Below are 27725 nucleotides of genomic sequence, written 5' to 3' on the forward strand. Positions count from 1 at the left end.
ATGAAATAAAAGGAACAAAAAGTACAGTCAAATCAAACTCTATAAAAGCAGACCCCATGGAGATCACTAGAATGACTGTATAAACTGTAAGTATTTATGAGCAATTCTACCTAAGAAAAAACCAGACTTTCTACCAGGAATATTTTCTGTGATTCTACTTAGAATTATCTCAGATTTTGACACAGTATTTTGTGAGGATGAAAAAGAAAAGATTTTAAGGAATTTACTGCTGGAATCAAATCTCCCAAATGCTTTAATTTATAACACCTGTCTTGGAAAATATATCTTTATGCCTTTGAGGAGATAATTCTATAATGAGGAATTACTGCAAGTCTTGGTGACAATACTCAGCTCTTCCTAAATGCTTGACAGAGAGAGTACTGCCATCAAGTTCTGTTATGTGGATCAGATGAATGGATTTCTGGTCTAGTCCAGGGAATTAGAACACTAGCTTGTTTTATTTTCAGGTCTCATCCTACTGCAGTGTGACAAGCCCTTTGTTGTAATGTTTCCACTAGTGTTTACCTAAAGTGTGGATAATGCAAAAAGGGCCAAGTGTTCAAACAAACTGGAGCCCTCACGTTCCTGAACACTGCACATATACATACCAGTGAATCGAACTGATCCCGTGGGCAAGCAAACAGCCGGCCATTAACACTGAGAGTGGTGAACACTGAAACATCGTGAGGCTTGAGCACAACCTTTTCTGTAAAAATGAAAAAAATTATTATTTATTGTATACAGAGAGAATATATCAGCAGGACTGATCCACCAGCTGCACAGATCACCCTCCTAGGAACAAGTTTTGCTCAGTAACCCAGTGTCCAGGATACAGAATAGAAGACAACAAGATCCTCTTTACTGAATAAATGTGATAATCTCAGCCCAAACCAGTCTCCTACAGAACTAGAATCCCAGTTCCAAACTGTACAGACAGGTCAAGAAGCCTGTGGTGCTATCACTAGAAACTACTTGCAAAAATTAAGCCTAATTAGAGAGTCCATTCATTCATTGCTGAGCTGTAAGCATTTGGAGAGCTGTTTTTAATAGAAATTGCTCTGGAAAGCTGTAACTGCTTAAGGAGGTGATGGAATGCATTACAACATTTCTAAAAGAGCATCACATCACAGGTTAAGAAAAGATAATGAAGTAACTTACAAAGCAGTTTCTTCCAGCATATGCTGGTGGTCAGCAAATCTGACAACAAAAAATTGCTTCATCTGTAAAACGTAAAGCTGTCTGGTGTCAGCTCTCAGGAAGTGAGCCATTTTTGGCAGGCACTACTGTTTGCAAAAATGCCTTCCAACATAGCTCTCGTTACCTCTATGTGTCTCCACACAGTCATACTCAACCAAAGCACTTGAAAAACACCAGTTGTCCAGCAGAATTTGCCCCCCAGTTACTCTCACATTTCCACAGCCTATAGGGGAGGCCTGATCCCTGACCCTCTGCAAACACTAGGTCAGTGGGTTTGGCACGAAGTTGCTCTGTAGGGGTTTGTATAGGAGAAAGGTTCACGAAGGATGTCTGGACTTCAGGCGGCTCTCTTGAAAGCTGTTTATTGCATAGGCGAAGTTACAGCATTTCAGGGAGTGGGTATCCAGAGCCAGCCCTACAGCTGCCAGCTCCAGCTGTAGGCATACCTGAAGCCACTTTCTGTTCAAGTTACAAAGCATTTTATACTTTTCTTTGCAGAGTATCTTAATACATAACAACCAATAAGCACCATACACAATACCTTTACATTTGCCTATAGCCTATCATAACTACTACCATCACCATACTATAGTCATTATTATCCAATCACAAGAGTAAGTATGTTACAATTTAAGCTTACAGTGGAAAATTCTCAGACGTCTCTTCTTCTTGCTACATCGACATTTCTTGTTTGCCTGCGATAGCTCTTTTTGGTAAAAACATGTTTTCTATTAACTTATGCTCTTCTTGAGACTTATTTACTTGGTGAAAAACATGTCTTTGTTTGTGGTCACATACCTCTGCCCTAATCATAAAAATCTCCTTCCAACTCATCTCCAACCTTTGCCTTCTTAGTTATTCAGTGACCAGTGTTTCAGCAAAACATCTTTTACTCTATATGAAAACTTGCTTTCATTTCTATCTCATCCTCAGTTTCTACATTCAGAGATCTTTCTGCCAAGCCTACATACCTGTGAAACTTTCTTACCAAACTTTCATCCTCTCCAACAGGTTTGCATGGACAGAGCAGCCAAAATGGTAGTGACCACTGCCAGAATGTTTGCACTGCAGTGTTTTCTGATGTTACTGATCCCTGAGTCTAGCACACATACATTTTATAGCACACACAATTTATCCATGCTTACCTTCTATTTCTGGCATTAAAAAACTCTTACAAGTCTAACAGTGAAGGAAAATTGGGGTAACTCTGCTCTTTAACATGCCGATACACAAGCTTCTCCATTTGTCCCATCTCCCATGTGAACTGCAGTCTGTGCCTGCAGTAGAGGAAGGACTTGCCTCTAAATTAGGGATTGTGTACTAGCTGAACATGCACATGGTATAAAACCTTGACTGAACTAGTCTTTCAATCCCTCCAAAAACTCTGCTTCACCATAACTGAGTGTTTAAGATGATGAAAGTACAGTACCTCCTCCTGAACTCATCTTCACTATGATGAGGCCTTCTCCAGAGCCCAGCTTGTCTGCTACTGCACTGATCACTTCCTTCACAGAAGAAGACACTGGCACCCGGATAGTGGTGTAGGTTTGGTCTATGCAGTACACCTTAAACAGAACTAAAGAAAAAACATCGCAGGGTTTATTCCACATGTAAAAATCACAGATTTACTCTACAAATTACTTTCACTTCAGTAACCACTCCTCACAAATGAAACAAAGCAACAATAAATCTCTACGTAGCTCCCCATTCCTCAGATGCTCTACAATTTCTAGCATAGAAATCCTTGATTTCCCAGAGTTTCGGATTTTGGAATTTCAGTGTTCAGTGAGCTGCCTGTCCTATGAATGAGAAAGGTGCAGCCATACGAAAGGAGCCATTACAGCCTGTCCAGACAGACACAAGAACTAGCATTTCCCTGGCAGCTGGAACTGTTTTCCTCTTTGTAGGCCTAGAAGAAACACTGCTATGGACAACAGAAGCTGCATGCATGGCAGGATGTCTGCTGTTCATATGAAGTTAGTTCCAGCTTTTGACGTGGTTCTTCTGTTGGTCTGATTTATGCCACCAGCTTTGTCAGCTACATGAGCTTGCATTTTGTTGCCTTGTTTTTACTGTCATTCATTAGCAAGAGCTGTCTTTTAATATCAAACATTGAAGAAGCAGCTGTTTTAGGTGATGAAGTTCCACAAAACAACCATTAAAACAACCTTATCAGTAATCTGAAAATGACATTCTGATATGCTGCTGTAAATTTTACCTTAATCTCTTCAGAGAATCAAACAACAGCAATAGGGCAAACCAGCAGATTCTGGTTTTTAGGCTGTGTGCCTAGGTTCTTGGATTCTAGATCCATGATCCATGGCATGATTATCTGCTCCACTCCCACCCTGCAAAGGAACAGCTGTACATGGTAGCTCAAACTACACAGGGGAGACAGAGGCTCAAACATGACCTACAGCTCCCACTCTTCATTGCACTGCCATTACCTGCAGTACACTGTCTTACTGGTTCTTGCCTGTTTTGTTCATTCCTTATTTTAAAGGTTTTTACATGTTCCTCTGAGGAAGCAGTGTTGATAGCACAAGTAACTAAGGGAAAAAACCAGGAGCACCTCAAATCAATGATGGAGAATACTGGGCTAGCAAAAGCAAAGACAGATTGCTTCAGGCTTCAAAATTCTAGGTAGGTACTTTCATTTATTTTTAGACCATTTTTTTGAGACAGACAAATTTATGCAGATGTCAGTGGCTCAAGAAAACTTTGCAGAGAAGGAACTCACCTTCATCGCTGCCCCTGATAGGCTGGCGTTTCTGTGCTCTGTCATCACTTGTGTTGAACAGCTGCAGAAGAACTTTGTGCTGAAAATGAATCATTGAGATTCACATTAATGCAAGAAGAAACATTATGAGGTATACATGAACTACAATAGATCTCTTATCAATGGCAGGAAAAAGAGTAGCAATGCAAAATTTGACAATGTTAAAAGCTATCTCTCAATGTGGGTATTTAGTATATCCATGACTACTGAGGAGAAGATGCTTATGAATTTGCTGGGCTTAAGATTTTACATTAGAAAATGGACAAATAAATTTTCTTACCTTCTTTTGTGATGCTTTAGGTTCTTCAGAACTAAAAAAAGGTAAAGCATAGAATATATAATTAAATATTACCTGGAAGATTTTGTGTACAAAATCACCTACAGAACATGGACCACTTGTCAAACTAGAATATGAATATAATCATATTTATATGTGAAAAGACTAGATGATACCACAGTTAATCTATGACCAAGGCAGAAAAAAATATTATACAAAGTTCATGTAAGCATGAAATAAGCTTCTGTCAACCTCTCAGTGAGGGTATGGTGTTTGCAAGAATGATGTGGAAAAGAGGCCCATCGACATTAATTCAAATAAGCCTGCATGCAAACTTTCAGTTTCATATAACTGAGTGTCATTCACAGAATGGCTTTTTAATAGCTATAACCAGTAAATTTTCTTCATCAATTTACTGAGAAAAAGGGCAGGGAGAGTAAAGAAGCAAAAACTGTGCTTACATTTGCTTTACAATTTTCTCTAGCTCTGGAAGTTGCTCCTTTAGTGCTGCAATCATTCTAGTATCATCTGATACAGATACATAAAATTCCTGTAAATGATACAGAATAGCCTTTAAATAACTATAGGGGTAAATGAGCAGTACTCAGGAGAGAGGATTATGAGATGACACCTGATATCTTAATGATTATAAAGAATGATAATCTGCATAGAGGAACACATGCTGGGCCCAACCCTCTATTACTTCTACTACTTGTTTATCTCCAGCTGATTTAAAGCAAGAGTTATACATGCAGAAGGGAAGCCTGAGGAGGCTCCTTAGCTCACTCTGTAACCACTGACTGCTTGTGTAAAACCTGCATTTTCAGACTGTCAAGGATAAAGCCTAAAAAATTCACAAATAATCTAGCATAACAGGTTTTTTATTCTTTGCTGCTGTAGTCTGCAGTGCTTCAATTGCTCCTGAGTCACTGACTCTCAGCTGCTCTAACCTGCTACAGTATCACCCGCTTTTCAACCCTACTCAAACCTCTTCTGGATCTATTCATATAAAACCATCACAAAGAAGGATCAATGTGCTTGCAACAAATGATTGTTCTTTAACTTCTGGACAAATGAAAGACTGTGTCTCCAAAGCTTGAAAAGCTTTCCCATGGCGGCTTGTGGGGTGTCTACCATTCTTAAAGACCCCCTCTATTCCCCTCTGCTAAATCTTAGATTCAGTTTTAAGCTCTTTGGGACAAGAACTTTCATTCAGCCAGCAACATAGGGGATTCTGTTCCATAAACACAACATATCATAAGAATGGCATGATCACTTAAGATGACACTGGCAGTGCATCTTATCTTAGAAATCCAAGGATAGGGCAGCTACCACAAAGATTACAAGGCTTCTGGAGACAAAGATCTTAAGTTCCAATAGCTGGAGTACAGCTTTCATTCAAATGGAAAGGACTTTTGGTTTGGTAGAGTGGCAGCCCTCCAGCTCCTTCCTGGCACAACTCAGGCAGGTATAAACAGCGATCCAGTTCAACCTGTAGAGCCCCTGAACTACAAGAAAATACTAGAGAAAGCAAATTCTGCTACTGCTATAACGCAATCTACCCATGAAGTGCTTCAAAAGGGATCTGCAATACTATTTTCAGAGGTCCAGAGGCTGGCAACGGTTCAAGCACTGTTGTGATGCCTTTACTGTCCGCAGCCAAACCTGAGAAAACAGAGTTATGACTTTGTACTTTGAAATGACCTATCTCACTTCAGTTTGTGACAGAGTTCTAAAGACTGGGAACAGGCTTTCAGCTTATCTTGCCTAGCTACTTTTCAGGACAGTGATAAAGTGATTTCTTTATACCTCCAAAAAGGCCATTGCTGCTTCATCTTCTTGCAGTAAATCTCCATATAAAGCAGCCCACTGCAGAACCAGTCGAATGACTCGCCTTTTGTTGTTGAGGGCATAATCCATTTTCTCCTGCTCTGTACCCTGAGAAGGCTGGGCATGATAGGTGCCACAGTGTCAAGGAAAACATTCAGTGATTGAAAATATCAAACCCAGTATGAATTCACAATCAACTGACTTCCAACAAACCACTTTCAGGGTGCTCAAAGATAACTCTCTAATACATATTTCCAAATTCTGTCATCCACTAGTGTAATGATTTGCAAACTCTTCATGTTCATACTAAAAAGTAAAAAGACAATGAATTTTCTGAAGAGCACAGGAATGACCACAGTTCCACAACAGAGATGCTTGCTGCAGGGGAACAGAACAGAAATGACACTTGGAACAACAAAGAGGATTAACCACGGAGACTGAAGAAGGATATTTCTCCTTGTTCCTCTTTGGAAACAGTTGAAGAAAAAGAAAAATGTCACTTTGTGTTTAACAATTCAGATTTTCCATTTGTGAGGAAGACTACCAGAGTGAACCACCAGTGCTATTCCTTTCAATTTTACAAGTTATTGTAACTCAAGATGAGCCTCAGTTCCATTATGGGAGGGGGACTTTGACATTTACAGCCTAAACTGACTATAAAAACACAGGATTAAATAAATTTTGTAGCAGCTTCATTGTCATGAGGAAATCAGACATTTCCACTATGTCAAATAAAGTGTATTTAGGACACAATCCTTTGTGAAAGTTATTTTGTGACAAACAATAAGAAAAAACGGGAAACATTTCATTGACCTTTTAAAAGACAAAATGTCAACATTACAAAAATAGACAAATAGCTAAAAGGCCAAAAGTAACACTTAGTGAAAGAAAAAAACAAGAAAAGTTGTAAAGGCACAATGGGCAATAAATTGAGATAATCTGAGCCTTTAACCTGTGTGAAAATGAAGTATCCCCAGAAAAAACAGGATATGACAATTCGTGTGTCTACTCACTGAAAAAAGGTTGGCAGTATATATTTAAACTCTTTCCAATAAACTGATAGATGAATGGGATGTAAGCACATAATGAGTGCAGTAACATCTTCAACTTTGCTTCCCAATTACCAGAACTCTGATTCTGGATTGTCATGAGTAATACTATTCCCAATTACATAGTAACATGTAACATTAAAGTACTGACACTCTCACTCATGGCCAAGTCCAGCATCCTTGCATCCTTTCAAGATGCACTATCAGTTGCTCTAACAAAATATTTTAAAATACTAATTAGAAAATAAAAATATTAACAAGGAATATAAATTATATAAGATATTTATTTTAAGCTTCTTATTTAGAAGAATTTCTCTAACAATACTATTAATAAAATGCAATGGGGAAAAGTACCTATTAAATCACACTTTGAAATGATCCTGCTGCCCAAAGCCCCTGCAGAGATTTGACATTCTACCAGTGTTACTGGGGTGCTCATTTGACTGACAAACTTTCAGAAATCTGAATTTTAATTTCATTTGGAAAGGTTTAAAATGAGTAGAGAACTGAACATCACAGTACAATTAAGGAAGAAAGTACGTCAGAAGGTCGTAAGAAGTAAATAATTCATTGTAAGTTATGTGCTCTAATATACTACTGAGTCATTTTTTTCATGCCATATTTACCTTTCAAACACTATAATTATTTAATGTATTTTTCCTTCCTTTTTAACTGACCCACCACAGGCACTGGTAATTTTTCCGTATTTCTACTGCTCATTTATATTGATTTCTCTTTTATTAACATTATCACAGAGAAAGTCAATGAAGGGTTCTCACATTTTTATGTGATCTTCAAGATGCAGCTTCACTACAGACTGCAATCAGAAATAAACTATGAAGAATCACATAATAGCAAAATATTTATCAACAGCAATATGGTTAGAGCTCAATATATACATATATTTCTAATTTTCTCTAGCATACGCTAAGAAATGGAAGCAATTCTGAAGTCTGTTCTTCCCTGCATAGGAACACTCAGCTATAGCAGGAGCTGTGCAAGGTCACTGCTACAATAGAATGCAAACTTTTTTGCTGGCACAATGGTAAAGGAGGTTAGCAAGACACTCATAGAGAAACATGCTGAAGAACTATCATCTACAGAGAGCAAAAGGAGGAGTTTATACTTCGTAAGTATTTAGACAGTCGTTCTTTAAAGATGCACCCCTGCACACATGTTCACACACTTGCACTAACCCGAGTGCATTTTTGGAGTTGCTGCTCGATTTTAGGTTTTCTTTTGGGCCTTCTCCTGCCTCCCTCTGACAAGCTGTAGCTCTGAGAATTTGTCCATTTCCACTCCGTGAAGGAGAGTGAAAACAGGGGCCTTGGTCCAACACACAGGACTTAAATCCTGATTCAGGGAGCATATTCTTTGCTTCCCTATAAAACAGAAGTCTGCGGTTTTTTTAATATTGCAGAATCCATATACTTTAATGACTGCAGAAGACTTGGTGTGCCAAAGGACAGCACAGCATAAGCTTGGAATCCACAGCAAGCCATAATGTTACTTAGACAAAATGGTGCACCTGTCCATTCCTTTCAGGATTGCAATAACTTACAAATGACTGCTATAGAAGAAGTGAAAACCCAAATAATTTATACCCTGTACTATGCTTGAAAGCACTTCAGTGGTCTAGCTCTACTCATACTTTCATGCTGCCAGCTAAAATAGTATCCTAAGCGGGTGTAGGAAAATAGACTTGTTTTGATGCAAAATTGGGAGCTGAAGCAAAAAGTCTCTGACTGAATCACCTTTCTTCTTTCTCTTTTTCTGTTTTAATTTCCTCATTGAGCATAACTAATCTCTCCTTAGTCTCACAGCACTGGTGAACACTTTTGTAGTGATTTTGCTCCAAAAAGATGAGCTTTGTTAGGAACCTTTCAACTCTAACAATAAATTTCAGTGGTACAATCAACAAAGCACAGTTAGCTTTTCCATATTCAGAATGGACCAAATAAATAATAATTCAGCTCCAGGAAAAGCTAACACTAAAGCAGTAGGATACCAGTTACTTCCATCGCCTCTCTGAAAAGAATTAGCATGATGCTTGCCATGACCCACTTAAGACCATGGTCTTAGCATCCTCTCCAGAACAGATTTCATCACAAGTGAATATTTATCCTTAAGTGTGATTATCCTTAACTTTGATTATCAGAAAAGCTTTTCCCCTATAAACAATAAGGTATATTTTGCTTACAGGTCTGATTTTTCCAGTTACTGGATATCAGAGCTACTCAATTATAATTGAGGATAGAGAAGCCTGAATCCCAAATGGGCTGACTGAATAATACGAGCTAAATAAATCAGGACAAAACCCCCCAAACATTAGAAGTGCTGCCTTTTCTTCCCCTCTCAATGCTGTCAGCAACAGCATTTCATAATACTTTTGATATCCAAAACAATGTGATTTTGGAAAATTTGTTTCAGGTGTGCGAACAATCTTCTACAGACCAGTTTCATGGGTCCAAAGGTTTTCAAAACAATTACTCTCCTCACTAGGAGTAACACAAATGGATTCTCAAGCTTGCCAGACAAGGACACAATGCTCTGTTTTGTGGTTTCAGGAGGTGAGCTTTCCCAGATGTCACTCGCCCCACTGAGCTTGAAGGAAAGCACTTTCACACCATTGTGATTCTAAACAAATAAATAGGGAACTGAAGTTATTACACCCCTGTCAGAATTCTATAAAACAGAAAACATTATATGTTTATTTAATGTTCCCAGTCACTTGATAGCTTCAAGTCACTGTGCACAAGGAAAACTCTCAGTGTCCAACAGCTCCCCACACTAAATAACCTGCCAGTAATTGACAGACTGACATTTCACAGACTCCTGTACAACATGCAGAGTATGAGAATCACCCCCAACTCTCAATGCTCTCCACTATTAAGATTTCATCTCATAGTATTCACATCCAATTGAAGTTTTTTTCAGTTTTTAGCATTTGCTATAGGCTATTATTATAGATTATTACTATTTTTTCATAACTGTTAGGACAGCACCTAGGAACTACTTACCCATTAGTCTACAAGTTCAGGCAGCCTTTTGCTTGAGGCAGTTTGCAGCCTCAAAAGTGGACCACTGAAATTACCAAGATATAACTATCCTGGTTAAAATGTAGATGCTGTAGTTCAGCAAAACTCAAGAAAGAAAGGAAGGATCCAGGACGGGTAACCCCAACTTTTATGTAATTTCACATATCTGGTGGAGGGACAGTACATTTATTTCCCTTGGAACAGTAACCAGCACAGGAAAGATACAGATTTCATAGCCTGTACTGTATCTCATCATGGGTTATACACCAACCATCTTAGAGTTCTGAGCTATGGACAGCTGCTAGTCAGACACTGAGAATCTACCCACAAGGCACAGCCTCCATGGAGTGGGAGGTACTCCTTGAGAGACGGAAGCTTCAGTTTCATCACTGACAGGTACAGAGGCTAAACAGATTTAACTTTTCTCTTACAAAAGGATATTGTGCCATCAAGGCTGGGCAGAGCTGACTATTTGGCATAAAAACACAGTGCATCATAATAAAATCATTTAAAACAGAATCTGTGAAAAAGAGAAGAAAGAAAAGAGTCAATTAAGCCACTGCAAACAGCTTGGGGATCTCAAGGATGAGTTTTCTTTCACCTGAAATATCTTATTAGCCCTCTGCAGATAATAAAGTGGTCTTTTTGCACTTTCTTTGTAGGGATTAGGTACAAAAAAGGGTAATGAACAAATATGAGCTAAAATACTAAGCTTTTAGTCTTGTCTGAATGAATTTTATTGAACTTATGTTAACAGGCATTTGCCAGTGTCAAAGAGAAATCTGGCAGAGCAAAAAGCCCAACATCTGTGCTAAAGTGAAATATTTGGATATAATTCTCTACAAGTGTGGAGTTCCATACAGAGGAAGAATTAGGCCTTTCACACCTGGGTACCTAAAAAGAGCTGTAACATTTGGCTTTAGGAGTTACAATACCAGGCAGCACATTTAGTATATCCTATGCAGGAGAAGGCAAATAATTTCATTCTTTGCTGATTTCCTAGCTGTGAGTAGAATGCCTAAAAGAGGTAAATGGACAGTCAAATTTCTGGGTTTATTTTGATCTGAAAGTATCACAGCTGCTACATTTACATTAAAACGTATATGAACAATATGACTGACATTTTCTCTGGCAAAACCCAGCAAGTCATTTCTTCTGTTAAAATGACCTGTGGTAGTGCTGGTGTAAATACCAGTTTGCCTTATCTTTCTATTTCTGACAACAAGAAGGATTTATAAAGCCTGGCTGCAGAGGCCAGAATGAGTTTGGCAGGCTTATATGGAATCACTGAGAAACAGTGAACACAATACCCCAGGGTATAATTTCTACAGTGCAACTTTTGAGATACCAGAAACATTTAAAAACATTGTAAGGGATGGCAGAAGAAATATGAAGATAACTGTGCAATATAATATTACATCACTGCTTCCACTTGTATAATTCCTATATGCAAGTATCTCTCTTGACAAAACTCACCTCTGGAAGGGTGGCATGTTTTTTTAATGTAATACCCAGAGCAAACTGTTTTTTAAATACTCTTAAAGGAATACATAAATGAAAAATTCAGTTTTCCAGCATTCTGTAATCCTATATCCTAAAAATAACCTTATGAATTGTGACACATTGTATTGTATTGGGATATAAGTACAATCTTGTCACTAGATGTTTCAACAGAAAGTTTTAAAACATTTTAAAAATAATTTGGTTTTGAAAAATATCTAATACATGCATACTGTGAATGGCAAACTTGTGATTATATAGCTGCAAGACTGAAGAACAATATTCTGCTTGCAACCCTAGTAAACAGGTATCTATGAAAAGAATCCTTTTTTTTTTTTTTTGTCTTTAAAGTAGTGAAAACATACACTTTAAAAGGATTTCTGTAATTTTTCAATTATTCTACCATTTATGGACCACTATATGGGTTTCTCCTCTTACTATGAGGTCAATAACAGATTAACTGGATTTAAGAACACCTTTGAATATATACTTATCAGACATCTGCAATGCAAAAAGAACTTGTAAAAGCAATGTTATGTGGTTTAATGTATGTCTATGCATTACTTTATCAGAATACGAGGATTTTTTGTGTCTGACTCTTTCCAAAAATTAAAATACTACTAAAAGTAAGTCAGCAAATTTTTATATCTCTAGATGTAAATTCTCTGTTCTCTTTACACTAATGACAAGCAGCCTATTACGTGCAGATGCAGCAACCTGCATTCTTGGGACTCGGCCCATGGTGTGCTGAGTTCTTCTCCTTTGAGTAACAATTCTTCTTTCCCTGCACATGGGAAAGTATCACAAATAGGAAACGTAAATTGTGATACTTTAAATGTGATATGAAGGTTTGAGAATACTTACACTAGCACAATGTAATGACTGGAGGTATCAAGCTATTTCACAATATTAAAGTGACCTCCAGAACAAGGAGTACCATTACTAATAGGGGGCTCTGTTCAGGCCTTATAGTTGTGCCTAATTAAAGTCATAACTGGTGGTCTGGCATCTTGGAGGATTTTGCTGTTCTACTATGATGTGGAAGCACAAATACAATAGAGCAGGCTTGGAGGAACGGATTGCTATTTTCAGTTCTGGATTTCCTTGGTTCTCTCGGGGTTGTTTCAGAGCAGTAGATAGTTCTTGTTCTGGGAAAAACTACCACTAGGTGCTTTTCAAAGCATCAAATGCAGTGTTACCCCAGCAAGTCCATCTTATGGGGTAATAATAAAACAGCTTCTGCCATGTAGATACCTGTTGCTTCACTTAAAGTTGCTTCAAGGCGCATAGTTTCTAGAAAGTGCTCTAAAATTTTCTCTGGGGTTCCTGACATCACAATATACCTGAGGGAGGGAAAGGAGCAGTTAGCATCTCATAGCCAAAAGAGCTAATCAAGAAATAATTGTGTACCAGCAAGAAGATCAGGACTGCTGTGCTGCTGTGTGCCCGAGTACAAACACGCACTCTGACCAGAATCTCTGTGTGCTTAGGACAAAACCACTCACAGTCTTTGCTGGCTTCTCCCTGTAAACCTAGGAGCAATCACATTCTCCACCCCGCCCAGGGATGAGAGACAGCCCCCTCCTCACACAAGTACTTCAGTATAACACCACCACGCTCACACCACAATCAGCAGAGCTGCACTGGTCCAAACTTGGAGAAGTACAAGCAGAAATGCTCCTCCACTGAGAATAAATATCTCAGTAACAATAGCAACTTGCAGTCATTAAACGGTTTTAAAAGGCTTACTATGAGCCCGAAATGAGAACAGGTGTGTCAGTGTCAGAGCAAGGAAACAATTTCCTTCAGCATCACTGACAGAGGCTGGTCTGAGAAGGTGGGGGCAGATAATGAAATAGCACACTGTATCTTCAAATTTGTGCAATGCCTCACATAACTGAAGTAAGTAAGTTTCAAGTTGATAAACTGAGCACTGTACCATTTCCTGGAGTTAATTTAGTGAAGTGAGAGAACCAGTGCAACAGCCAGGTTTTTCTGCTTCATGCAAAAACACTGGTGAGATTTTAAGTACCAGCAGAATATCATATGATACTGGAAAACTTGTCCTGTCATCTTTTTTCTTTCTCTTTTCTTGCAGATCAGATTTTTTATATTTCCCTCCATTCTTTCAATCTTTGCATCTTTTTTTCCTTCTTTTTTTTTTTGGGGGGGGGGGGGGAATTCAACTGATAAAGTACAAAACTTAAAAAAAAAAAGAAAAAAAAAGAAAGAAAAAACCCTGAGAAGTGAAGATACTCTGCTCCTGCTGAGAAATAAGTGGTGGAGCTGAGCTCCTGGGAGCTCCTCCTCACTTTGAGCACTGACCGTCACAGTTCTTTTACCTGCCAACCCCTTTGGAAGAACTGTATTGATGTCCCAAGAACACAAACACTTGTTAAGCCAGTGCACATTCTCACAGAGATACTAACCAAGTATCTAAGTGAGTGAAGCAGAGAAATCACAGGTTGCTGTACTCTGAATATGAAAGTAAAAATGAACAGTGAAGTGACTTGCAGGGCTGCTGAATTCATCCTGCATGAGTGTGATCACCCATAAAGAGTTAGATCTTGGGAGTGATAACTTCAGAGCCAGTCCTCCGAAGCGAAACTGTCACTGTTTGAAAGCACAGCTTGGGGAGCTACGTAGGAGCTCTGTCTCCTCCGCAGAGGAGGCAGTGGAATCCGAACTGTAACCGAGGTGATCTGCTCCCAAAGTGAAGTTTTCCCTAAGGCCAAGAGGAGAAAATTAGTTTCTTCCTGAGAAGAGGTGCCTGTTAAGCTTCTCTTTTAGGCAGTCATTTTCAAAAGTACTGAGCATTCAACTAACACATTCCAGTAACACATTCCGGAAATCAGGAAATATGGGTAATTTTGTTTTGGACTCTCAAACATAAATGTAGCCACTGTATTTACTAAGAAAAGAAACATCATCCTCAAACCCAGTGAACTCACTTTGAAGCTTTAAACATAAAGACACTGCCAACACAGTATTAACAAAGTAATCCAACTAGTGAAAAGCAGTGAACCTTCAAGGTAACTTCCTATTTTGGGTAACTTATGTCTATTTGTCATTGTTATCAGCAAAAGCTTCCTTGTTGGCACATTTCTAGGACCCAAAACCTGACCAAATGAGTAAAATACTTACAGAAATAAAATTCTGAGCTTTACCTGAAAAAATTCCTGGAATGCGAGACCTAAAATACAGCCTAACTTAACCATTTACCATATATATCTCTGGCTATTTTTACCAAATTCTGAAAAAAAAGTTAAATAATACAAGTAATGCTGGTACAAAGAGTTTGCAAGGAAGGCAGTGCTTCAAAATGTTCAAATGAAACTTTCACTTTTGGAAGCATGAAAAATGTCTCAGACCAAGAAAATGGATTTAAATCTATGACCAAGTTGCTGCGCACTGCAGTTGCTGATGCAAATCCACTGGCTACAGTCAAGTTCCCCTCATCTAGACATTGAAAAACTTGTGTAAGAGTACACATTTTCCTGGTAGCACGGATTGTTTCTCTAGATTTTTTAACAGGTCAAGTGAAAGAAGAAATAGCAGTTTCTGAAAAATGGGAAATGTGTATATAAAATGCAAGGAATGGTTTATTCACTCTTCACAGATCTTTATAAATCTTTGCATTCAGTTATGCAGATAAAGTAAGTATATGAAATCCCAGATGAGATAAAAACTGTACCCAAAATATTGCACAATAAATTGGCTCTTTTTTGAGAGAAAGTGAGGTTCAGGGTAAAGGATTCAAAACTTGTTGAAATTGTATGAATGCTTCTGAAGAAAATTGTGCATCCATTTGCAAGTAACACATTTACAAAGTCTTTAGGGGTTTTACCAACATTTGGAATGATAAGTGCCTGACTCTACTCCTATCACAGTAGTATCCAAGCAGAACTGTACTTTTTCCCTTTCAGTAAGAAAGGAAAATATAGTTAATATTGTTATTACAGTGTAAAACTATTCTGTAAGATAAACTCTGAAACTTTCATTGCATGAGATCTTTGTTTTGTATATAAATTGTGCATAGCAAACTCTTATTAGCATCTAGACCTCAAAATACAAAATAAAAATATCTGTTCTTAACAATAAGAATGTATTTTCCTCATGTCTTTCACACAGTAACTCAGATTAATAGGTTTTCATCGATCTCCATGCTTAGTCTAGCTGGAAGCTATCACTTGAGGTAAGTATTTACACTGAGATCTTTAGGGAATTATTGTGTAAAGACATAAAGCTGCTGTGCTGCTAGAAAGGGATATATTATTGAGTATGGGGCATGTGCTGATGTCTAAAAAAAGAAAACTTTATATGCACTGCAGTCTTCCACCAAAAGGGAATATGCTATTGTTTGGATAATAGTACCATTTAGAAAGGTTAATAATTGTCTGACACTTGCACTACTGAATGAAAACATACTTGTGCTGTGGCTGTGAATTTCCTTGATTAGAAATTCTGTTTCCTGCTGGGATCTTCTCCAACACCAAGACATCCTGGTCATGTTCTTTCAGTCTTACTGTATTTGCTTCCACATCCTGCAAGACAAGTTACTTTTAATAATATGACTGCACCTGATTTGGCTGATTAGTTTCTCTAACAAACTGCATGACTTTCAAACACAAAAGACTGGGGTTGGTTCTTTCCCCCTGTATTTATCTGTCTTTATTCTGTTTTCCTCACAGGCAGATTCAAGAAGGAAGCACTGGAACTGAGGCAAGAAGCAGAGAATTGTGGGAGAGACTGGAGCAAGAACTATGTTAAAAATCTCCATTTTATGGAGATGTCAAATTAAAAAAAAAGTTCGCTGAAAATCAGTCTCTCCACAACTTCTCATATGTAATGTAATCTCTATCCCCAGTTATATACAAACACTATTTTCTACAATCTGACTTTTCTCTAAAATAAAATAAAATTTAAGAATAGGAAGTCTTAGCTCAGTAAACTTCATTTTCTACTACCACCTCATAGTAGAAAAAGAAAAAAAAAATTAAGTATAATGTGCATTCAAAAAACACAGGTAAAAATTAGTAAGACCATGGACTTGGATCTTCTTTGAAGTATTGACCAAAGCTTAACCAGTTGTAAGTCTCCACAGCCAACCCAACCTTACTCCCAAAGGGATCCTCATTCCCTTTTGTACAGTAACCACAAGTAATTTTTCTAGCGGAGTACCCTTTCTGAACTGGTTTTACTGCTGCAATACTGGGTATATATATGTTCAAATACAGGATGATACTAGTTTTGACTTCCTCTACTATGAACAACCACAAAACAGCCAGAATTTACAGAGTTACAGTTGGTAAATCACATTTACCCCAAAGTCAGTAACTGTAAAATTAGTCTGGGAATATCCTTCTAGAGTTCTCTGATAAAGACATCTGTAACTTAACTCCATTTGCGGCCTGATTCTTCCTTGAAACTCTTCAGTTTAAGGTACCTGACACTGACCTATGTGGGAGAAGGGGTGACCTTGTTTTTTTCTATATTTGGACAGAATATCACCCAGAATCCTGGGCAGCACAAGGAAAAACTGAGCAGGGCAAATGCTAGATCATAGAATGTGAGAGACAAAATATACCATTTGATCACATTTTCATGTCTAAGCTAGGAACAGAGAGAGAAAAGGTGATGAACATATTCTTTAGTTGACCTTCTAAACTGTCACATTTCTGTTCCACAATTAGGAACACTTACAAATGACGTTATTAATATCAGTATATTCACAGAAATAAGACAAACTTTAGAAAAACTTGCAAGTTCTGATACCACACGGTGAGGGCAGACCTGCCCACTCTTACCCTTAGGATCCTGTTGAAGTCCTCCTTATCTACTCTCAGGAAGTGGCAGTTGTCTTCCCGCAGAACAATGGATGCTGCTCTGGGAGCATCATTCACAAGTGCTAACTTGCCAAAATCATCTCCTTCGTGTAGAGTACATACCACACCCTGCGCAGAGCAAAACATTTACATGCAGAAACCCATCATTACTCTGGAATCTATTGAAAGTCCTTGTACAAACACTGGACTTCACAATCAAATACCAAAACAAATCTATTTGGCAGGAAATCAACAGCCAAAATAATGACTAGGAAACAATACTTGATAGCTGGTTATTACTATTACTAAAGAGAGGCAAGAACAGAAAAGAATCAGCTTGTTCTCTGAAATTACATTCAGCTTGAAGGACTCTTCTCACCCTGCTGAAGACAGAATTGTCAACTATTTTTATTTATAGAAGCCCTAAAAAACAAAATCGAGTTTGCAGAAATGACATAGAACACAACTCCAGCTGTTGTGCATCAGCAGTGCTCTGTTTCCTCCAATTTACAGTAAAAGAGGATCCGGCCCACCCAGTGGCGTAACAAACATGGCTAAATATGCGTTACTTAGACTTAGCATTAGGGGCCCTGTGCTAGATTTTGGTGAAATGCTTTGTGTTCAAATGGAGAATTCTCAGTCACTGAATAAGGAATCAATAGAGAAGGTTTTTAAAGGCTCAAGGGATTCCTGTGTATTAAAATCTACTTTTTTTTGCCTTGAAAAATCTCACTCATAAACAGGAAATTTAATAAAGATGCTTTCTGGTCTATGGCTTAACTAAGATGAAGAGCTGGCATAAATTTGGAAGAGGTTCATCCAACTTGAGAACCATGAGTCACAAAACAGTACTTTTTTCAGATATGCATGAGAACAGTTAGTCATCCAAATTCATGACAACACAGTAGTAAAGGGCTGGGGCAAAACCCCCATGAGACAAAAGCCTGGCAAGTCACCAAATTCCAGCAAGTAACTTTGTCCTAAAGATACTGATGGAACTCTGATGGATTATATTCAGAAACTATGTAATATATCCCAAAATTATAGAGCAATCAACTGGAAGTATAATCAGTGAAACCACTGGATCATTTCTTAATAAAATTACATTCTATTTGTTTTGTCAGACAAAGCAATTTTGCTCTAAATTAAGCTCTACTCCTTCAAAGTTTACTCTTACAATTTCAATAATAGCAATCACAAAAAATAGCTTCTGAAAAAAATACCTTTCCATAAATGACTACGTTTACTGATCCCTTTAGGATAATGTACCAAGAAGTACCTTCTTCTCCTTGATTAAATACTACAAGAGAGAGAAAAGATTTTGCAGTTAGAATATAGTTATTCAAAATATAAATGGGCCAGATTCTGCACCCAAGAAAATTTAAGGTAACTCTACAGTCATATAAATGTCTACCTCATAAAAGGGCATACTAAGATTTTAAAAGCAATTGCCTCCAGAGAAAAACAATTCATACCCATATAGGAGTTATTTTATTACACTGATGAGAAAGTTGCTTTTCTTTTCTATGACAGTTCCAACAACTATTTTATCAATAGATGTCAGGTTATCAATTACTAATTAGCACACTGATTAGATCCCACCAGTAGCACCATGTTCTAACCTAGTTCTCTAGTGACTGTGAATTTAATATTCATTTGCTAGAACTTCTCAGTATTAACATGTCTGAGTAATTTACCATTTTAAATCCTTTATTTTGTGCAGGAAGATTTTTTTTTAATACAGAATTATACTAAAATACATTTTAAATAGAGATTGGTCGAACCAAAAATTCTAGATAAAAACACACCCAAATTGTAGGTGACACATACATTCAACAGAATTAATTTTAGTTCTGTCCCTGCATTTGGCAACAGACTAAGCCAACACTTATTACCCTAGGTTTTAAACACTAAGTGACAAACAAGTTTGAAGAATGCATCCAAGTTTTGCTCTTGTCATTTAAACATTAGGAATTCAAATGTTCATGACACAGGTGAGAAAGAAGATCTGACAGGACTCCATTTACTTACAGACTGTTCCTGCTTTGGGATGTGACTCAAAAATGAGGACACCTGCTAATTCTCGTTTTACCTTAAAATAGAGAGAAATTAGAGTTGTTATATGTATCTCATTCCTCCTGGTGATGAGGTCACATATTATAGCCCAGTTGTACTTTCCTTCCCTCTGCATCATTGATCAGTCATTGGCCTGCTTCACTTATCTCCTAATTCCTATTGATTTGCTTTACAGAGCTACATTTCCTGGCTCCAAATGGCTCAGACAAGGGCATCTTTAATACAAGGGCCTCCACATCTTTCTTTGTACACACACATGTGAAATGATCATAAACAAGACAGAAAGTTTCAAATGGTAATAGTTAATCTGTTACAGAAGATAGCTAGTGATTGTCACTTACTCCATGGAAGTATTCCTGTTCTTTCCTGAGAAATCAGTACCTTCCCCTTACTGGCGTAAGTCTGTCTGCTTCTGCTGTGTCAAGCTGTGAGGCACAGCCATCTGGACCTGTTGAGTCCCCTCTCTGCCTGACAGCTTCCCAGGCAAAGCACCCAGCTCACTGCCTCTCCAGAAACTGGAGAACGTGACACTGCCCTTGGTGTCAGCCTGCTCCTTGCTGGGTTTGTTTCGCCCTGGTGTGATTAGCTCTGACTGGGTGGGCAGTTGTCTCTAGTGAGACACTGCTCACAACCACTTTTTGTCACTGTAAACACTGTGTTACTGCCACAAAATAGCAGTAGCACTGGGAATCTCATATGATCCTGAGTTCTTTTGTGTGCTTTACATCTCCCTTCATACAACCACAAGTCTCCAAGGACTTGGAGGTCAATTTCCAAGCAGTGGGATTCATGTATTTGGAGAATGTCAGCTGGTGACAAGCCATTTTTCAGAGGTACTACCATGTAACTTAACCATGCCAAATACAGATCAAAAGCTGCCTCCAACATGTATTTACTAGTACTATTTTCATACCACTGTCTCGGTTGTTTAAATTAAAAAAAAAATTTAGGCCATGAAGAAAGACTTGGGAAGGAACTCTTAAATTCTGGACATAATCCAGATGAGAATCCGATGGCTTCCACCCATCTCCTAAAATGGGTGGAAAAATTTGGGTACTGATGTACTTAAAGGCACCCACCCAACCTGGGTGTTCAGCCACCAAGTACAAACATACCCCATCAGCCACCTCTCCTAGAGCTCTTTCTAGACAGCCTGGGGAAAGCACTCTCTGTTTGCAGCCTGGAGAAGAAGAAAGATAAATGGAGGTGTTTGCACAGGTTTTTTTAAGTACACTGACCTGTGAACACACTCACAGGCCTGTGACTTCTATAACACTTAGCTCACCAAACTCCTTTATAACTTCTGCTCAAAGGCAATGACACTTTCATAAGGACAGGAAATACAACCCCATTAACACTGCTCTGCACATAGCAGAGAGCATTCCTATCCATTTATGTCCCCAGATGTCTTCTCAGTTGATTCAGTCATTGGCCTTTGCAGTGAATGAATTGGCTTGATGAAGCCCAAAGTTTGATTTGTTTTTAACACTGTATTATATAATTGTTTTTCATTCCTAGATTAACTTCACAGGCTTCTCTAGCAGGGATTAGTTCACTACCATGCAACTTGAGTTTTATCCATTTTACTTTCTGCTGCTTGTGGCATATCTAGAAAACTTATTATTTTAGGAATTATGCCTTACTTAAAATAAATTAAACATTCCATTTCCTTTCAAGTCGATTGACCATTAATCTTCTGGTTCGTAGAAGCAATGCTGTCTGTTGTTCCTCTAAGATTTCCTCCAAGCTAGTTATGCTTTCTGTCTTCTGCTTTAGTTCATGATGCACGTAATAAGCTGGCATTTCCAGACCCTTAGTGAAAACATGGAATCATCTGTACTTCAAAATGCGAAGTATTCTTTGCAGTTTGTATCATTTGCCATACTTGTTCCATATGCTACTTGCTGTGGATTCTGACCTCAAGTTTGTTTTTCTTCTGAGCTGAAAATATTTTGTGTTTCAATTTTTTTTTGTTCTGGGTTATGTCTGCAGTACCAAGAATTTTCTCCACTTCCTCTCAATATCTATCTTGGGTAGTTCTTTTGTTTAACTTTTAAAGGGTCATTTCTGGGTCTTACAGTAGTCTTTCTTTAAATACTTTTTTCTCTACATTCCAGGGATTTTTAAGGATTTTGGATGGCTGTTCCCATGTTGAAGAATACATCTGCTGCAGGTAGCTCTGCAGGTACCTTGGTTTGCAAGCTGCAGTTTGTCTACAGATTGAGCTCTGTGTGGGAGCCCAGAGAGTCAAGAGGCCATGAACTGCCAACCCTTTCCATAGCACATGGCACAAGTGGCACCAGCCAGGTGCATGGACGCTAGGAGACACAGCAGGAGCAGAGGACACGGGAAGAGTGAGACTTGCGCGTGCTGGGACTGTGAGGGGATAAAAGCCCAGCGGTTCCTTCATGGGGGCTCCCTCCTTGGAGGCACCAGCTCGAGCTGTTTCTGTGTTACTACACTGTGAATAAATTGCTTTATGGACCAAGATATACAAGGCTCTGCTATGGGAAACTCGGGGTGGAAGCAGTAAGGAAACCTGGTCTGGCTGTGAGAGTGTGGGATGTGCAGGAGTCCAGCAGGACCTGCCAGGTCACTGGAGCTGCCCACTGTGAAGGGGCTCCAGTCCTAGCACTGACAATCTCTGGTGTTCGGGCTGTGACTGCCAGAGTCTCACAAATGGTCAAACTGGGAAGTTTCCTTAACACCCATGCAATTCAGATACCAACTCTGAATGCCTATTTTTTTTTTTTTGAAAAATACTGTTCAGGTTTTTATATATTTGCATGGAGTACTATCTTTCTGCAATGCAGCTTCATAATTAGCTGCATCTGTCCAAGTTAACTGAGAATGACTGAAAGTAACAAGAGATTCCAAAGAAGGTATTGTCAAATATGGATCTACTTTCTGACTGGTTTCCTTTTCCTGAAAGCATCCACATCTTATTGCTACCAAGTAAAGTCCTATTTAGCTTGTTTCAGTTGTCTACAGTGTATCAACGATGGTGAGACTTTAAACAGATGCACCTTCTTGTCCATTCAATTTTTTCTGGGTTCTCTGCACCGTCCTTGACCACTTCAGGGAGAAAGTGTCTGATGAGCTTTCTTTCACTCAATGACCAAACTCCAACCAGCAAGCACTGCACAGTGTAATTCCTGCTCCTAACTGGTTCAAGCCAAGACTCCTCACAGAAATCAATTCTGCAAAATTCAGTAGTACCAGTACCTTCACTTACACATAGATAAGGACCCAGGCAGAGGCACCTGTGCCAAGTGAGGGAGACAGGGGCTGTGCAGAAATACTTGAAGAGAATTATATCTGATATCTAACAGACAACCTACACCTGCACAGTGCTGGAGTGATTCTCACAGACGGAATAAATTCTTTGCATGGAGAGTATAAACAAAAATGGTTACAGGCTCTCCAACTTTAATAAAGCACCGGAAATAAAAATTGAGCCTCCCTTTGGTGATGAGTTAAAATTTTAAAAATTACTTACTGTAGTAGAAAGATGAGATAAGGCCTTAATGTGGAGAAGTTCTTCATATATAAATTCTAAATCATCTACAGTTCTCTGGCCAGGGCTATAGAGAGAAGATAAAAGGGATAGCTAAATGCAATAAATGCCCAAAATAAATACTTCAGAGAAGGACAGAACAACACAAAATGCTGTGGTACTGTGTAGTGAAGGGTACATCCTCACTAAACAGACACTGAATGATGTTTCTGGCTGGAGGACTGAAACACACAAAGGATGGAAGCTCTGTGAATGCTACCTGAATGACACGGAGCAGCAGCCATGGCAACCACCTTAGAGAGATCCTGATTAGGCAGCTTTTCTTATTAAATCAAGTGTTCTGTATATGTACAGAATGGTCCCATAAATCGGAAATGGTACATAAAGATTTGCTCCTTTCAGAAGGACTCCTGAGTGTGGGGCATGTACTGTTTTTCACACGCAGCACTAATTAGTTGTAGCAAACAGGCAGTAGTAGTGGTTTGTAAAGGAGTGTGTGAATTTCTGCTGAACAAATTGGAGATGCAGCAGTGCATCTTGGAGGACAGCAAACAACTGCTCTTCAGTTAATGCTGAGTGCTGCTGTTTAGCCACAAAGGTAAATAAGAACCACTCAGTAGTTTCAGCTTCTCTCTCTGAAAATTACAAGGCATTCCCATTACCAAAAAGCATGCACTGATGAAGGAATAACTCTTATCCAGCACAAGGAGCAAGGAGGCTGGGACTGTGGCTGACATAATTGCTTTTCTGTAACCTACACAAAATTTTCTGATTGCTAAAGAATTTTCTGATTGCTACAAATACTGTAGGGACTGCAGTGTGTCAGAGATGCTTTGGAGGATCTAATGAACAGCACATAGGAGGAGTTGTAGGAGCTTTTGAGTAACCCCCAATCTTTTTCCCACTCACAAGATTCTCTTCAGTTACAGTATCTAATACAACATTATTTTCTAAAAGGACAAATTCTCCTGTCATATAATTTCAGACAGCACTTTGGAGTGACATATGGAAACACATAGGAAAAAAAATTCCTTTAAAGCATTATTTGAAGCTACTTTTACAGGACTAAGTCCTTCCAAACAATATGGTTTAGATTTGTGAAAAGCAGACTGCAAGTACTTAATTCAGTGGGCCAGGAACAGAAGAAAAGAGCAACAAAGACATAAATTTGGAGAGGGAGAGGATAAATTTAAGATGTGAGGCAATGGGATACAGGAAGTCCAGTCTGGGAGCAGGAGTTCCAAATGAGGTTTACATGCTCCACCTTTACAACAAGCACAGTTCTAAACCCTGCTGTCTGCAATGTGTGGTGTCAAAGGAATTAACAGCACAGTTGAATCTTTGGACAGCCCTAAAAGAAAAATTACAATGTACCTTTCTGACAGTTTTCCTCTTAAAATATCAGTATTACAAGAGACTAGAGGATCAGGAAAGCTGTATGAGGAAATACTGTGCTCTACAGGTTTTCTGCCTAGTCACCTCCTGATTCAACAGTCTGTCTACATCATGTGTGAGGCACAGGGAGTACCCAGCTGTGTCACTCTGGAGTTATATTGCATCTTTTTACAAAAGTAGCTTGATGGAGACTTCTTTTAGATGAAAGAAGGACTGAAGAAGTCACAGAAAACAAAAGGACAACTGACATGTCTGCTAAGCAAGCTTTACTTTTCTTCTGTTCTTCACCTACCAAGGACATGCATTTATTATTAAATAAAGACAAATTTAGAAAAAAACCCATTCTGGATGAAATTACTCTTTTCTCATACAGAATTGCATAAACTGTTAAGGGAAAAACAGAAATTAGTTTGGTACTGCTATGCCCTCTAGTGACTCAAAATACTCTATTGTATCTAAATCTGGCTTGAAATTACAAGGCTGACACTCCTGGTGATTTATGCGGGGCAGCTTAATTAAGTACAGCATAAAACTAAGCCAGTACTAGCTAGAAAACAAAAGGTAAGGATTTTAACAAATAATAGGGAAGTGGCAACTGTATTACATGCCTGCAAAACCAACATGTCTTGGAAAACACAGTGTAACAAATTACCGAATTTCTACATTAAATCAAAACATAAAAGGATGATGTCTTACTACATCAGATCTCTATCTGATGTAGTAAGACAGAAGGATACACTCTTCTTTCAGCATGTCCATTTGCTTCCTCTGTTAGCACATTGGAAGGACTGACAATCTGTAGTGGATATCTCTATCTAGTCTTTACTTCTGCTCCTGCAGATGTCACGTGGAGAGATATTAGGCATCACCGTGTCTTTAAAACCTGTGTGGTGACCCACTGATGTTGATTTGTAGGATCCTGCTGTGTAAAGACCTAGTTTCTGCAGGGGACACATTCTAACAGCAATAGCTGGTTATAGAGCGGATAATAAATGGAATAGGTAGGGAACGAGGGTACACATTAATGGACAGAACTCAGGTGATATTAAGTGATCAATAAAAACTGTTCAGTGTTTGGAGAATTTACCAAGGTCAGACATACTGAGCTTCTCTGTGACTTGGATGTTGACAGTAACATAGTACTTTGCCATTGATAAGCCATGTATGTCCAAGCAATATAATTGATTATTTTTATTATACATCTAACCAGAAAATTCTCAGATAATAAGAAAAAGGGAAAAGATCAGAGACCTCACAACATTGTGATTAAGTGTCAAATGCTCTCTACTGAGAAAAAATTGTGCTAAGTGAAGTCACCAAGAATATGTAACACAGATTTATTATTTCAGTAACACTGCTAACTTACTTTAGCTAGGGCATTAAAAAAGAATGTAATCCATAACACCATCTGAGCTAAATACTGTTGTCTGATGAATATAACTCTTCCTTTAAACACTCCTGTTATTATTGTGTTGAGCTTTGTATTACAGCATCCTATTCAATTAGGGTTTACTATCAGGACATATTTTCATACTGAAGGATGGAAACACTTAAGGAGGAGCTGTGTTAATTCTACAGTAATTTTTCCAGGGACTTGTGCAAGGTCTGCACCTGTGCTCCAGCCATTATAAGGAGCAGAGAGCTGTGTTTGCTACTTCACAAAAAGCTATTTTCACATTCAGTATATGTTTTTCCAAAGGAAAAAAAAAAAACCACAATAGCAACAAGAGCCTGCCAAAAATTTCCCTGAGCTCTATTCTGTTTTTTAAACTATAGAACATTCTTTCACAGTTTGACAGTTAAAATGCTGCAGTTAATGTAATAAACAGAGAATTTTTTAAGTTGGCTGTCAAAACAAGTGACACTTTTTGTTAGAGATTTTCAGATTTTGAACAATAGAAAGTACCTTTCAAAGCAACAGCTTCATTATACAATCAAATTCTCAAAGTAATCTTCTCATCAAAGAATATTGTCTTATTTCTTTCAGGGTAATTATCTGAGTTCTGCAACCTCTCTGGAAATGGTTACTGTTATAAAATGCAGCTGTGTTGGTTTGAAAATTGTGGGTCCTGCTCAGGTCAGCTAGAGTCAGCATCTCTGAAGCCTTGACAATTCCTTTGAACTTTTGGCAGCTGTAACAGTGTCTAGTCAAAACTAGCAGGGCTCTGAGGATTCATGGAGATTTTAACAGCTCTGCTGCAGCTCAGCCCAGGGAGGATTTTCAACTAACAAAATCATTATGTATGTAAACTGAATACTAGAACTAGTTAATATGGTCCCTGGCAGTACAAGCTTACTTCAATGAGCAAAGGGCTACAAAAGTAAGCACTTTCAGAAATAAGGAAAGATGCCAGATGAATATCAGTCTTGATAAAACCTCTTTCTCCTCACTATATTCCATGAAAAATCTCCTATTAGTATTCTTTCAGGTGATGCTCTGCAAGTGACGACACAGAGAAGAGCAGTACTTCCCACAGCATCTCTCCAGCCTTTCAGCTCTGTGTAAGCAGTCCAGATGATAATCAACATTTATCCTGCCAGAGTAAACTTACAACTTGCTGTTCTGAAAGCCATGACAGAAAGCAAATATAGTAGGCAGACAAAACGCACAATAACCTAAGGGGAAATTCTCCAAGGAATGACCTGCTCAGTTGGCCTGAGGCAAAGGAGAGAGCGCAGAGGGTCACAGCCCACATAGCACTGCTCAGTCTCCTAACGACTGGTGTCTGCTCAGGGGTTTTGCTCCTCAATGGAAAAGGCACAGGACACGTCTGCAAGGAAACAAGACCTCAATTCCATGACACCCTAAGGGTATATGGAAACACCATGCTCTCAGTCTGCCTTGTCCATGTATTTTTTGTGACAGAGAGCAAATGCTCCTTTGGTTGTGTTGACTAGATCTCTAATAAGCAGAAGAAAGGGAATGTATACTTCAAAACTATTGCTGCATGGCAGTGTTGCCTGTTTTTATAAGCACAAGTGTCTGATGGCACTTTTTGAAATTCGATGCTCTTCGTCAGCTTTTGGGGAAGTGCTGTCGAAATGAGCTTATGATCTAAACATAACACAGGGACAAGAATGGAGAAGGGAAAGGATACAGATGGAAACAGAATAGGAGCAAGAACTTGTGTTAGTTGATTCAAAAATCTTTTACTATGAAAAATGTTCTCACACTGTAGGCAGGGTCCACTCCTATCCCATAGCAAAGACAAACTTTGCCAATGGCCTCAAAGTAGCAGGAT

General features: G+C 38.6%; 1 protein-coding gene across 6 annotated transcripts in view; it reads right to left on the minus strand.

Annotated features, from left to right (window-relative positions):
• RAPGEF4 (Rap guanine nucleotide exchange factor 4) overlaps window positions 1-27725 on the minus strand; it is a 157335-nt gene that overhangs the window by 26514 nt on the left and 103096 nt on the right. For all 6 annotated transcript variants that reach the window (XM_032114866.1, XM_032114867.1, XM_032114865.1 and 3 more), the window contains 13 exons: window positions 23071-23155; window positions 19527-19587; window positions 18719-18795; window positions 17478-17624; window positions 16099-16214; window positions 12925-13013; window positions 10612-10690; window positions 6063-6213; window positions 4715-4803; window positions 4257-4287; window positions 3938-4016; window positions 2627-2773; window positions 609-706 (listed from right to left, as the gene is read on the minus strand). In XM_032114866.1, coding sequence (XP_031970757.1) covers window positions 609-706; window positions 2627-2773; window positions 3938-4016; window positions 4257-4287; window positions 4715-4803; window positions 6063-6213; window positions 10612-10690; window positions 12925-13013; window positions 16099-16214; window positions 17478-17624; window positions 18719-18795; window positions 19527-19587; window positions 23071-23155 — 1249 coding nt within the window. The remainder of the gene's footprint in view (window positions 1-608; window positions 707-2626; window positions 2774-3937; window positions 4017-4256; window positions 4288-4714; window positions 4804-6062; window positions 6214-10611; window positions 10691-12924; window positions 13014-16098; window positions 16215-17477; window positions 17625-18718; window positions 18796-19526; window positions 19588-23070; window positions 23156-27725) is intronic.

This window comes from Corvus moneduloides, chromosome 7 (genome assembly GCF_009650955.1).
Source record: "Corvus moneduloides isolate bCorMon1 chromosome 7, bCorMon1.pri, whole genome shotgun sequence".
NCBI classification, from domain to species: Eukaryota; Metazoa; Chordata; class Aves; order Passeriformes; family Corvidae; genus Corvus; species Corvus moneduloides.